The sequence below is a fragment of the Camelina sativa genome, chromosome 11 (assembly GCF_030686135.1).
Source record: "Camelina sativa cultivar CO46 ecotype springtype chromosome 11, ASM3068613v1".
NCBI classification, from domain to species: Eukaryota; Viridiplantae; Streptophyta; class Magnoliopsida; order Brassicales; family Brassicaceae; genus Camelina; species Camelina sativa.
This window is the reverse complement of record NC_141890.1, coordinates 34,907,888-34,921,743: the sequence shown is the minus strand read 5'-3', so window position 1 is coordinate 34,921,743 and position 13,856 is coordinate 34,907,888. Positions and strand designations below refer to the sequence as shown.

The window sequence follows — 13,856 nt, the reverse complement described above, 5'->3', positions numbered from 1 at the left end:
TTAATATTACTCTGATTTCATTTGGCAACCAAATTTTTGATATTAATGATGATTTTTGCAATTAAAAATGTTATTATTGTATTATCATTTATTTTATTTTTTTTTTGAGTTGAAACAAATAATATTATCTAAAGTAGTAAAGCGTTTCGAGGCAATCTACATATATCAGCCACTCGTATTATCCTCACAATCTTTATACGAATTCATTTTTTTTCAATTTTAATTGACAAATTGAGTTTGAACATTTGGGTGATTTGAATCGTCTTCTTCCTCTTGATATCTTCAGAGATGCAGAATCTGTGAAATCGTCTTTTACTTTTTCTTTTTGTGTTTGGTTGGAAGAAATGGTGACGCAGATGTTTCAGTTGCCGTTACAGTACTGTGTTTCGAGTTATTCTTCTTCCGGCGGTGACGGCCAACGGAGTTACGGTGTTTGTTCGTCTCCGTCGCCGTCTCCGGTTGTTATTTGCAAGTTTAGTGGTATTTCTGATGATCGTTGGGTGAGGCGGAGTAAGAAGAATCGGAGGAGATTCGGTAGTTTGATAGCGAAGCAGGAGAAAGGAGATGTTACGGAGATTCGTATTCCGGTTCCGTTAACGTTGGAGCAGGAAGAGAAGGAGAAACAAGACAGAGATGATGAAGATGATGAAGATGTATACGAAGAAGGAGACGAAGTCGATCCTGAAGATCTCAAATACGTTAACGAGATCAAACGGGTTTGTGAGAATTTTTGGTTTTGCAGATTTAGCTGTGTGTGTGAAAATTTGTAGATTGTTGAAATCAGAATTTTGTGTGTGTGTGTTTGATTAGGTGTTGGAGCTTCTCAGGAGGAATAGAGATATGATCTTCAGTGAGGTAAAGCTGCATTTTCATGGCTATGTATTGGTTTTTTAGGATTGGTTTAGGATGAGATATTGAGTCAGAGCTTTGGATTTTTGTTGCAAACATTAGGTTAAGTTGACAATCATGATTGAGGATCCAAGGGAAGTGGAAAGAAGGAGGCTGCTTGGAATTGAAGATTCGGAGACCCCAAGTAGGGATGACTTGGCTGAAGCCTTGGAGCAGGTTACTTTGTTGTTTTCTGACAATGCACTTTTGATATCATTGCCTCATAATTCTTGAAACTGCCTTACAATTAGTGAAATAGAATCGGCCCTCGTACATGTATCTTAAGATAATTGTAAGACAAGGGAATACATATATGGTACAGTTCTCGGAGTGTTCATAGAATGCTATTGTGAATCAGTTGGTTGGTCTGTGTGTAGTGTGGTTGTTTTGTTGTTCTTCTTCTTCTTCTTCTTGTACATCAACTTGTTGTACATCAAGGCTGATGTATAGCTAAATACAGCAGTTACTTGCAATTTCTGCTCAACCAACTTTTCTTGAGTTGCATTCATGCTTAATCTGTTACATTTCTGGTTTTAGTGGAACATTGTGCTGGCTTTCTAAGATCTGAGCTTCGATAAAAAACTGTCCCAAGGCATATATGTGCTTGTGATAGAATTCCTACTACCCATCGTGATGTCGAGGTGTTACTTCACAACACCAAGTTACGCAGTTTGCTTTGTGTAATCACAAGGGTTGATCTTGTGGCAATTTGGTGTTGGAAGTAGTTTCTTTTGACATTAGTATGAAGATCTCTAAAATGTATCGCTGTGTTCTCACAGGTAAATGATGGAAAAATCCCTAAAGATCGTGCCACTCTCCGGATGCTTCATGAGGAAATGATGCGTTGGCCAAATTTAGAGGTACCTCTTATCAGTACCCCCACCATTTTTTCTCGTTATAGGTGAGATTGGTAGATAATTTGGTACCTTTTCGCCTTAGGCAATTTAAATCCATGATGAAACCAATCCTATAAGCCTATAAACTTTCACATGTCCCAAATTTCGTGATGCATCCATTGAAATCATACACATGTGTTTATCAGTATCTCTTCCTCAAGAAAATCAGAATTAGAAGACATCCAGTTGAACTAGGCATGAAAGTTTCTGCTAAAAAACATAGAAAGCCTAATGAAATGGATATTTTGTCCCAAGTGGCAGTGTGCTGTTGGTACAAGTCCTTTCATATCTTCATTTTAATTGATTGTGGTGATTCCTTTATCGGTGTGTAAATATGATTGAAGAGATCCCTTTTTCTTTGTGTAACTCGGTGGCTGCTAATATACATTTAGTTAATTAGCTTAGCAGAACTCTGTTTTAAGGCTTTATCTTCTCTATCGTAAAAGGTTGAGGTGTCAAAGAAGCAGCGAGGAAAATCAATGTATGCTAAATCCACAGACACCGGGATAGATCCAAAAGAAGCAGCCAAGAGACTTAACATAGAATGGGATTCAGCTGCTGCAATTGAAGACGCCGATGTCAATGATGAACAAGGAGTAGTAACCAAAGTCGCGGTTTGTTCCCAAATCTCTCTCAAACGCTTTCACAGACTACTGATTCTACCTAGAAATCATTACTCTTTCTGTCTTTCATAACATTGCCAGCGTTCAGTTGTTGACAATGACATTTTTTGTTGTAACTTGGGATCTGATTGATATTTTTCCTGCCTTCTTAATCTGTTGCAGGGTTATGGAGCGTTGTACTTTGTATCGGCTTTACCAGTTATCATCGGTGTCTCAGTTGTATTAATCTTGTTTTACAATTCCCTTCAGTAGAGTCAGATCCATTTAGTTTTTGCACACCACCACCATCATTGATGTATTGCATTTGCAACTTAATCATGAAATAAATTTAAATTTTTTAAAGCATCTTCTTCCTTATTCGTCGGCTTGTGGTCTACACAAACTTAAGGTAAAGTACTCCAAATCCTTTGGTAATATTATAATAAGTGTGGTTCGTGCGAGCATATCTATCATGATCTGATATTGTCTCAATCTTGGGCATAGTCTCATGTCAACGATGTTAAATAATTTTAAACCTTATATTATTTGTTTATGTTTATAGTTATAAAGTTAATAACCTTTGGCCGAGACTAATACGCAGGACACGGAAAAGAAGCTGGACGTGCAAATCATGACTCAGTGTAGCCACTATAAGCCACCAGACGTGCAGTCCATGCTTACTCTCTATGACTCATGACTCTGTATAAGTATCCATCACCTCTTAGCCTTAATACTTAGCCATTTGTCATTTTCTCTTCTTACTAATTGACAATTCAGGTTGGAAAATAAAATGGTGGCTGCAGTTCTAATGCCAACGGTTAGCTTCAGAGACGAAAGTTCTCGTGAGGATTGGCAAGTTCTAAGCAGAATCGATTCGAAGAAGAAGATTCTGGTCAAGCAAACGAGTATGTTGCAATCCGAGAGAGAGATATCGATGGACCCGAAATCAATCAGGTCGTTGTCTATGTCGGGTTCGATGAGAAGGAACGATAGCTTCGATATGATTCTGTTACCGGCGATGTCACCTCCTAGAGATTTAGATTCCCCAATGCCTCTTCCGTTGCAGCCAGTTCGGACTAAGTTTCTGAGCCGTAGCCTCCCAAACTCAACCGCTGCTTCTCCTAGACAACGTTCAGGTCTGATGCGGTCGCTCAAAAACAAGGAACAGGACTCATCTTCTGCGGCATACAAGAGAAGCAAATCTTGTGGGTCTAATAGCAAGAGACTCTCCCTTAAGAGGAACTCGTTCTTCATTAAAACCGAATCGAACAAGAGCATCAGCAATAATAATACATTAGAAGACGGATTCAAATGCAACGCTCTGTGTTTATACCTCCCCGGTTTTGGTAAAGGAAAACCGATCAGATCATCACGGAAAGATGATTCTTCTTCCTTCACTCGAACTACCACAACGACGATGTCATCGTCATCGACCATTACCGTTTCAAGAACCGTCTCCGTCAGAGAATCCACAACCACTACCACAGTGATCTCAGCTCGAGCTTCAATGGAGAAATTCGATTGCGGATCGTATACTTCGGAATCCGGCGGAGAAGAAGGAGGAAATCACTTCTACGACTTACCGTCCGAGCTAATCAAAAGTGGTTCTGGCGATAACGACCATGACGATCCAGTTTCAGCGGCTTTCGTGTTTGACAAGGAACCTGTTGAGAAAGAGATCAAAGGTGTTTTAAAGGTGTCTGGTTCGAAAAACAGAAAATCGATGGAGTCTTCTTCACTGCGTCAGGTTCGATTCTCCACGTCATCGCCGGTTTCATACCCGACGTCTCCGGCGATCTCTCCACGGTTGTTAGAAGCCTCCAAGAATTTCAATGCTTTCTTGGAAGCTCAAGCCGTTTGACTGATGATGGAGTCTTTAACTACGAATATATAAATATAAAATGTAATATACCAAAGTCATGTCAAACATTTTCATTTGGTAATGAATTCCCAAAACTCAATACATGAATCTATTTTGTAGACTTTTCTAGTTTGATTTAGTATTGGTTATTGTAAAACTTCTTTGTTATTTGTAAAAACTAAACGTCAAAAACAAATGAAAAGTTTTAATACCATTTGCGTCTACATTTTACAAAAAAAGCGTTCTAGAGGTAAACTAAAAAAAAAATCTATTAATTGGTAATTTAGGTTGTCAAAAGACTCAAAACTAACCAAAAAAAGAGTATTGGTTCAATATTCCTAAAATTATGTTTTGCCTCACCGGTAATAGTAGTAAGTTTAGTAACCTAAACGCAAATGCAAAAGTAGTACTATTAGATTAGATCTTAGCCAGGACCGGACTTATAAAGATGAGTTTCAAAATAAGTTTAAAATCCATTAGGTCTGGGCTAGAATCTGGCGACACATGTTTTGGCCAACCCAGTTTGGTCCTACCTTGCAGCGCTGTATCCATCTTGTAGAAACCAGTTCTAAACTAGTCCAAATTCCATAATAAATTAGAGTTGGACAAGTTAGAAGTACATATATTAATACAAATATAATTGTCTTTTTGTCTAAATCACGTACGTGGTTGCTTTCTTATTAGGTTAGGTGGACGACGAATATTATAGGATTAGTGGATTATAAATAGAAACTGTAGATTTGCAGAGAATATCACAGCTGCCACACGATCATGTTGTTTTCGACTACTTGTATTAAAATGTTGTACCCGACAACTTCGAAAACATTATAAATGGTTTAAGTCCGTTCATTACAATTTACAAAACCCTTCCCGGCAAATTTCCATTAACCTTACAATACAAAATCAAAATTACTAAATTTTGTATGAATTGTAGGGTTCGTGAATGGTGCTATAGTTTTTTGTTTTTACGTACCTTGTTTGCATAAAATTAAATGCTGAACCGTCGGTGTGCATTCTCTCATTTTGTTTACTACAATTTATTATTTGTATGAATTATTAAAAATGGAAAATGATTAAATGAATTATTGTTGTCGTTATTAGGAAATTTTAGTTGATTGGGAATAATTTGTTGAGCATTTGGGCACCAATGAGACTTTCCACTTTCCAGCCTTTGCGACAATTAACAACCACGAAACTTGGAAGGTCCCTCTTCGTGGGGTCTATCTTCTACACTCATGTTTTCAATTTTCATCGGGAAAAAAGAAGTAAATAACCTTTTCTAGTTTTGACTGTTGGGTAATAGTATAGTATACTAATAGCTATACAATTTTTAAAAAAATTATATGTGAAAATTTTATATATAAATTAACTAAGAATAGAGAATGTGTAGTAAATTATGCTTCCAACAAAATTTAATCCTTTTCACAATTACCATAGTTAAACAAATGATGACAAAAAAAAAATGCATGAGCATACTCATTGCAAATTTTCGAGTATATATTTAATGACTCGATTATAAGGAAGAAAATGAGGAAACTTTTGATTAATTAAGACTACAAAGATCCATTGGAGACCACAACAACTTTCACTAATTTATATAAATATAAAGAGGTCACTTTTTCCAAATACAAATAACCAAAAATACTATATTAAGCCCATCAAAAGAGATGCTTATATACCAAGAGTCTGAGCTGTAAATGATGAACTCTATGATTCTATGAACCCATTTTATAATACAATAAAAGAATATACTAAAAGAAAAAGAAAAGAAAAGTCATAAAAAATGTTACATTCGCCTAAATATATTCTCAAGATTTACGTTACAATGCATATAATGAAAACATATCTTCTCTTTGTATTCATTGCCTTGTCCTAAGCAAGCGATCTCCAATCGTCCTGATCTCAAACGTCTTGACCGCAAGGCCAATATCGCGCATTGTGGTATCAAGAACGTAAGGATTGTTATCATGAACAATGCGGGTACCGTTATAAAGATGACGGCAAGGCTCACGTCGCTGCGAGATCGAGCCATGGTAGTGAAAATACCGGATTTGCTTTTCCGCTCTGTGGTATGTCTTCCCTTGTAGATTCTGTGACATGTGAACTCCAGTCGCAAATACATTACGCGGCTGAACCGCGTATTTCCTATCCCGTCTTGGTACTTTCTTCACATCTCTATACGCCAATTTCTCAAACCCCCATTTCCTGAAATCAAACACAAAATCACATATCAATCATCCACAAACTATAGTCATAACACGGAAACACAGTCTAGCTTAATTCTAATTCTGGTATCTAAAAGCTAGAATCTTTGAAGACAAAATCTGATACAATCTTAAAAAACACACCCATCAAAATCAAATCAAACCCATTCTCGAACTGGTTTACATAAATTTAGAAATCTCAAAAAGCTAGAATCTTTGAAAACAACTCTCACCCACATGGACCACCACTGAAAGAAGACTAATGAAAAAAGTGTTCCCAACAAAAAAAAAAAAAAAAAAAACCTCTTTTCACATGTAAAATGTTAACAGAATCAGATGCTTAATTTCACATACCCAAAATCTACAATTCTATATGCTTAAAACACAAAATGGTTTACTAAACCAAAACTTTGAAATTCCGGTTAAGATAAAAAACTCAATGTGGTTTACCTGTAAGTTCTGGCCGGACCATCACCGTCGTAACAAAGCTGACTACTCATAGGCATCTGTTCAATAGTAAACTGAGAATATCCTTTCAAAGATTCCATCACCGACGAGATCGTCTCTTTGGCCGGAACATAAACAAACTCATCAACATCGAAAAAAAACACCCACTTCGCCATGAACCTATACCTATGCAAACAATCATTCACAACCATGAACTGGTTATGATAATACCCATCGAACCGTTCTTGCTCTCTTATATCATGTACCGTCACTCTCCCTAACCCAATCCATGGCTTCAACACCTCAAACACTTCCTCTGAGATCCCACCGGCGTCGTGAAGCACAAAATGAGATCTTTCCCCGAAGAAACGAACATGGTAAGCGACCCATTCTCTGATTCGCTGCGGGCTTAAGTTCCCGTACAGAGACGAGCCGCAGTAGAGGTAATCGTACTTTGCTTTACGGTTCGAGTCGTAGAGAGCGAGATCGACGGCGTTCGGAGCTTCGACGAGGACGGGGATTGAATCGGTGATGTTCCGATCTGTGTCTCCGGTGGTTGCGTGGAGGAGAAGAGTACCACCGGCGTTTCTAGGGTTTATCACGGTGGTTTCTGGAAAAGTACAGTTCACGACGACGGTTGTGTAAACCCTACCGTAACCCCAATCGGTTAAGATTTTAGTACCGTCGGTTAAAATCCGGTTATCGGATTGGTTAAACGGAACCCATTCGCATCGGTAAGTGGGACGAGCGTAGACGTGAAGCGGTTTAGATGATAAACCGATAACGGCGAACGTGTTAACGCCGCCTCTGTAAGCGTTCATCAGCACGAAGTTATAAGCCGCCCAGCCGTAACCAGTAAACGTCCGTTTAATAACGCCGTTAGTTAACTCCGTGTCTTTTTCAGTTAACGGCTGTTTTGTAACGACGTTATCTAAGGTGGAGGAGTTGACGGCGGAGATGCAGAAACGGAGTTCGGAGGCGGAGATGGAGAAAGAAGAAGGGATGAAAGGGAGGAGGGTGGCGAGAGTGCAGAGGACGAGTAAAGCCATTAAAGCGAGTTTGAGCTCAGCTGAGAAGTTCCATAAGAAAGAGATGAGGAGGTTTTTGTCTTTAGTGTTTTGGTCTCTCTCTTTTGCCATTCTTCTTGGCTGATTGAATCGTACGAAGCGATGAGAAAGTGAAGCGACAGAGCAGAGAGAGATATAGGCAGAGTAAGATAGATAGAGAGAGAAGTAGTAAAAAATTGGAGAATTTGACATTAATGAAGAGTTTCCTCAATTTATTATATTTGTTTTTATCTCATGTACATATTTTAAAAATGGTTATTTAACTTATTATTTATAAAAGAAAATAAATAAAATTGGAGAATTCAACAGTAATGAAAAGTTTCCTTTTATAATTTTTTAGTATGAAGTAAATAATTATTATTAATGATTTTATTGATTTTAAATTCATCATATGACTGACGTTAGTTTGAATTGTATGACTCAATTTCTTAGCAAAAAAAAAAAAATGTATGTCTCAATTTTAATATTAATGATTTTATTAGTTTTGAATTTTATCATTTAAGTTAATTCTACATCATCTAACTGAAGTTAGTATGATTTGTATGACTAAATTTAATTAAAATTTTCATAGAATATGAATGTATAATTTATGACTGTATAATTTTATAAGCAGTTGAAAAAAAAATAAAAAATCGACATTTGAATAATTGATAACATTTTAGATGTGATAACTGATACTAGTTTATAATATTTAGAGTCTAATTTATGATACTAATATATTAGATGTGATACAATTATACTATAATAAGTGATATCATTGGCAAACAGTTACATATTATTTATTTTCTTGTAATTTTAAACTACAAATAATTTAAAATGGAAGGAATAATATTTAGCGTCTAAGGTGTGAAATTTTTTATTAATATATTAATAGAATACATAGGTAAATTAATAGTTCATTGTTTCAATGTGTAAAAAAAAAGTAGTCATGTGAAAATTACTCAAAAAACGAAAATTTATAAGTGACATTATTGGCAAACAATTATATATTATTAATTTTCTTGTAAATTTTAAATTAAATATTGAAAGGCTTCAAATATAAATTCTTTTGAAGAAACTTTATTCAACTTTTTAAATATAATGAAGGAAGAAACTATACATGTGCTAAACAGCATGTTATGAATATTTTTATAAGGAGAAATTAAAGTTAATTTTCAATAAGCAGCCAAAATGAGTTGGATTGAGAGAGAATAAAAAAGGTTTTAGCTTTTTTTCCTTAACAGCTTTTCTTGTATTTTACGCTGTTTACATAATCGATCCTCTAATTTCTCCAATAACTCACAGCCTAATAATAATGTATCATCGACCTTTTTTGTAAAGTAAAGTTTATAGTAACAAATTAAAATTTAGTAAAATTGACTCTTTGCTTCTTCTTTTTTATTTCCTTTTACCGACGCCACCGTATGGGACTTTCGCTCTGTGGCAAAAATATTTGATTACACGTCATCAACTACGTACATGTAGGACACGTGTCAGCTTTCTGACCTGCCATGTAAAATTATTACTATAATATATACTCTTCAACGTCTTGAATTATTTTTTGCTTATTTTTTTTTTTCTACTTTTTTGGCATAGCAAACGGTCGAAAAAAGGAGGCTACTGTTTTCAGAATCTCGAAGACTACTCAATCATCATTATCCTTTACGTATAAATCAAATAAAATAAAAAAACATATAAAATTTTTTAGTTCAAATAAAAAAGAATAGATACTTTGTCCTGTCATTTCTTACTTGGAGTCTCATTGGTACTGTTTTTTTTTCTTTTTCTTTTCCTTAGCAACGGTTTTTTTTTTTTTTTGGTCAAATGTGACAAACAAAACAATAGTAAAATTAGTATTACATTTTCGTTACTTTTTTTAACACCTAATTAAGGTTTTAAATAGATGTTGCAGATAAAATAGACTAATTCGTTAGTTGTTCATTCAACTCTATTTTTCAATTAGATAACAATTTATTCCAACCTTAATTTATTTATATGAAAAATGGTTCATATGGTCTACAACATAATATGTATGTTCTTTGTCCTGTCATTACTTACGAAGTTACTTGGAGCCTGGTTAGGACTGTTTTCTTTTGTTACCAAATGTAAAGTATTCTTTTTTTTTTTTTTTATGTAAAGTATTCTTTGTTTGGCTGTTCAAATAGACAAAAACAAATTTACCAATGGTTTTATTTTCTTGACAATGATAACATTTTTAACAAAGATTAATGACATTAACAAAGGTGGGCAAGCCTAGGTAGGCCTTAACAAGAAAAATATGACACTTGTCTCATAATCAGAGCCAATGTGAATGGAAATAAAATACAAATCAGGACCTAAAAGTATGAGATGATGTGAATAATGGGCCTTGACAATATTATTCAAAGCCAGTGTAGGCCTTATTTGATCACTATACTATATACAGTACTTTTGGTTTATAAAATTTCATGTGTTCTTTACAACAGGAGGAATCCATCCACAACAGAACCATTTTCTCTATTTTGTTTGTAAGATGATTTTGAAAAGGGGAAAATATAGTTCTAAACTATAGTAATTACAAAATTAAGCTTATGATGATTGATGGTACGATTTAGAATGGACAGATCGAGGATAACAAAGAAACCACAAAGTGAACACATGTGTGTTCTATATAATATTACACGAAAAATAAAACCTCTGCAATTGATTAGATCTCCAATGATGATAATTTTTAAACTTAGCTTTAACAATGGATATAAAAATGATGAAATACGTAATTATGTGCCATCATTATATCCCCCATGACTCGATTTTTTTACTTTTAAAACTATACCATAATTTAATTTTCATATATAATTTCGTCATGTCGGGCTTTATACTTTTTTTAAAAACAATAGTTCTGATAGTTATAAATATATTATTTAAAAGTATCGTAAATTTGTTCTTAAGAAAAAGAAATAAAAAAGTGTAAATTGTCTTTAATTAAATCGAACAACCATCACCGATAGATAAGTTTGTCAAACTCATCGATAAAAAATACGATATATAACGGGTTCAATACAATTAGTTTGCAACAAAGCGAAATCAAGGATGGATTTCATAAAAGTTAATTGTATTTTTAATTTGGAAATAAGAATTGCATGAAATTTTGAAGAAGGTGGGGTCTAGTTAACAAAGCTTCTTTTTATTTATATATATATATATATATATATATATATATATATTTTTCAACCATTATATCACAATTGGCCGACCATTAGCCAAATTCCTACATTCGTAGAAATTGGGACTCAATTCCGAATATGATGGTGTCTTCTACAAATAGATTTACCTCCTGCCATTGCACTAATGTCACTTTAACTTTTCATATTTTTCTTCCAACTCCAGAGCTAATAAAATTTGTTATCAACTAATTAAAAAAGAAAAACAATATAGAAAAAAGTTTCATTGATAATCTATACCACATGACATTGCTTCCCAACTTTTTAGCACATGCTATGTGTGATCTCTCTTTTTTACATTATTCCCCATATCCCACAAACTATCACCTTTTAACCTCAAAAAACAATGAAACAAACTTAAAATAAATACCAACACTCATATATATATAATAAATTCAGAGCAGAATCACACACACAAACACCCCAAAAAAAAAAACTTTTGTACAAATATCAATACCTAAAGTTAGGACCTCAAACCTAAATATCACATGGTAGATATAGTACTAACAATGTTGACAAAAAGAAAAGATATAGTACTAAAATACTATAACACATAAATATTATTTAGTTACATAAATTAAAGCCAATGTGACAACAAACAATGATCCTTTTTGCCTATAAAGCCGCCATGGCAGTACACTCGTGATGCCTCGGACATGTGATCAAGTGGTCGTTAGTTAAACCGGCGGCTTGCATTAACGAATGTATAACCGTCGGACCAACGAACCTAAACCCACGACGAACCATGTCTTTGCTTATGGTCTCCGATTTCGATGTCTTAACCGGAATCTTTTGGCATGATGTGTATTTTGTGGTGACCGGTTTATGTTTCATAAACCCCCAAATGTATTTGTTGAATGACCCGATATCTCTTTTTACCTATAAAACAAAACTCAAATAATTTTACTTTATAGAATTTGACAATTTAATTATATGAATATATTGTGGTAACCAAACATATATATATACCTTGAGAATTTGTTTAGAGTTGTCAACAATGGCACGGACTTGGCTAATGTCAATGCCATAGTCGTTGACTATTAATTGTATTTTCTTCTCGTTGAAGTCTGCAACCAACTCTGCTTCGAAGCCAGAGAAAGCCTCTCTGTAAAAAGCAAAGGTTATAGAGTAAGACCAAAAAAAATTACAAGAAAAGTAAAAAAGTATTAAAACTTTATACGAAAAAATTTGACTTTGATTTGGGGGTTTCTTGAAATTTCTTACCTTAAAGTGTTTCTTCTCTTTAAAACCGAAGTCCAATCTGATCCGACCTGAGCGCCGGTTAACACCAAAAGCTCAAATAGTAGTCTGAAAAAAAGATTTGAACAGTAATTATAATTAATTAGTTTAAATTATTATAAAAATTGGTTTTATGTATGGAAAAAACGAAAATTTTATTTACTTGTCTTCATGAACTGGAACACCCCATTCCTGGTCATGGTAAGCGACATATATTGGATCTGTTGAAACAAATCAAGATTTTGGATCAAATTAATTAAAGTTGAATTATAATGGATGGTAAAGAAATTTAGGTTTTCTTGTTGAACAAGGTAACGTTTACAGACCTGAACTTGTAGTGATGAAACTGCACCTCTTCTTCTTCTCATGCTCAACGGTTATGGTTTTCTCGTTCGATTTTACCGATTTGATTCTACCGTAATGAGATATTTTCTTCTTTCTCTCTTCTTGTTTCATTGCAACCTCTTCTCTTCTTGCAGCTGCTATACTTCCAGGTTGCTTCTGAACGATTGCCATGGAAATAACCTCTTTGTAGCCACCATCACTGTTCCTGGGCGATTTCACCGGTTTAGACTTTTCAGAGCTAGACCTAAGTAGTTCCTTACAAGAAGCGGCTGGTTTTTTTAAGGATTTTGAGTTAGGAGACAAAGGAGGAGAGATTAGAGAAATTTGTCTCGGTGAGGGTATCTTTGATGCAATTGAAGTCAAAGGCTTAGTAGGAGACTTCTTGAGTGAGTTACGTCGGTCTAATGTCGGAACTTGGTTCGATTTCGGTTGAAGAACTGGACGACCGTTGATCTGGGAAATGTTTTCTTGGCTCAGGTTTTTTAATTTTGAGGAACACATTTTTTTTCTTTCTTTTCTTGTACGTCTATAGCTTTTGTGTTCTTGAAGGATGATGATAAATGAGATGAAACAAAGTTGAGATCTCTAAAAGGGTTGTTATATGTGGGAAAAGAGGATGATGATAAGTTGTGGGGCATCGATATTAATAAGTGCTAGTGGGCAACTCATATTTAATGTATGCACACTAATTACTTAAGGTTTTTTGGACAGAAGAGACTGGGATTGTGTTTAATGAGGTTTGTAGGGTTTGATTAGGGTTTTAATTAATTAGGATTTTGGGGTGAAAGAGAAGTGGGATCATTTAGGAACATGGTGGGGTGAGAAATGTAATGCAATTCCAGAATAGCCTATGGCTTAGGGAAGTGCTATTCTTGGGTCACACTGTAGGACAAAGACACCACATTCTTTTTTTCTTTTACCTTATCTCATATTTATATATATCTCTCGACAGTTTTTTTTTTTTTTTTTTTTTTTTTTTTTTTTTTTTTTTTTGTATTTAATCGCTTGATATTATCTTTTTTACAGACGAACTGGTTACATTTTTTTTGACATCGAAAGATTTCCCAAATTATTTTAGAAACCGTTTCGAACAAATTTAAACAAAGATAAATCTTTTTTTTAGTCTCT

General features: G+C 34.5%; 4 protein-coding genes across 6 annotated transcripts; 2 read left to right on the top strand and 2 right to left on the bottom strand.

Annotated features, from left to right (window-relative positions):
- The first annotated feature begins 106 nt into the window (after positions 1 to 106).
- LOC104724964 (ycf3-interacting protein 1, chloroplastic) lies at positions 107 to 2,749 on the top strand. Its single transcript, XM_010443540.3, has 6 exons — positions 107 to 716; positions 811 to 855; positions 952 to 1,065; positions 1,668 to 1,748; positions 2,231 to 2,398; positions 2,570 to 2,749. Exons 1-6 carry the CDS (start codon positions 345 to 347, stop codon positions 2,657 to 2,659), a joined length of 870 nt encoding a protein of 289 aa, XP_010441842.2. The 5' UTR covers positions 107 to 344; the 3' UTR covers positions 2,660 to 2,749.
- LOC104724965 (uncharacterized) lies at positions 2,658 to 4,461 on the top strand. 3 transcript variants are annotated; one of them, XM_010443543.2, is made up of 3 exons: positions 2,658 to 2,795; positions 2,988 to 3,087; positions 3,164 to 4,461. In XM_010443543.2, exons 2-3 carry the CDS (start codon positions 3,080 to 3,082, stop codon positions 4,245 to 4,247), a joined length of 1,092 nt encoding a protein of 363 aa, XP_010441845.2. In that variant the 5' UTR covers positions 2,658 to 2,795; positions 2,988 to 3,079; the 3' UTR covers positions 4,248 to 4,461. The 3 variants fall into 3 exon arrangements, with proteins under 3 accessions (XP_010441845.2, XP_010441844.2, XP_087330740.1); XM_010443542.3 differs by having other exon boundaries at positions 2,988 to 3,093; XM_087474614.1 differs by lacking the exon at positions 2,658 to 2,795 and having other exon boundaries at positions 2,973 to 3,093; positions 3,190 to 4,461.
- A 1,418-nt stretch (positions 4,462 to 5,879) lies between these two features.
- LOC104724962 (galactan beta-1,4-galactosyltransferase GALS2) lies at positions 5,880 to 8,271 on the bottom strand. Its single transcript, XM_087474613.1, has 2 exons — positions 6,902 to 8,271; positions 5,880 to 6,452 (listed from the first exon to the last, which is right to left on the bottom strand). Exons 1-2 carry the CDS (start codon positions 8,155 to 8,157, stop codon positions 6,107 to 6,109), a joined length of 1,602 nt encoding a protein of 533 aa, XP_087330739.1. The 5' UTR covers positions 8,158 to 8,271; the 3' UTR covers positions 5,880 to 6,106.
- Positions 8,272 to 11,501: 3,230 nt separating this feature from the next.
- LOC104724961 (uncharacterized) lies at positions 11,502 to 13,635 on the bottom strand. Its single transcript, XM_010443537.3, has 5 exons — positions 12,710 to 13,635; positions 12,547 to 12,604; positions 12,369 to 12,452; positions 12,114 to 12,249; positions 11,502 to 12,023 (listed from the first exon to the last, which is right to left on the bottom strand). Exons 1-5 carry the CDS (start codon positions 13,227 to 13,229, stop codon positions 11,760 to 11,762), a joined length of 1,062 nt encoding a protein of 353 aa, XP_010441839.1. The 5' UTR covers positions 13,230 to 13,635; the 3' UTR covers positions 11,502 to 11,759.
- Between the last annotated feature and the right edge of the window lie 221 nt (positions 13,636 to 13,856).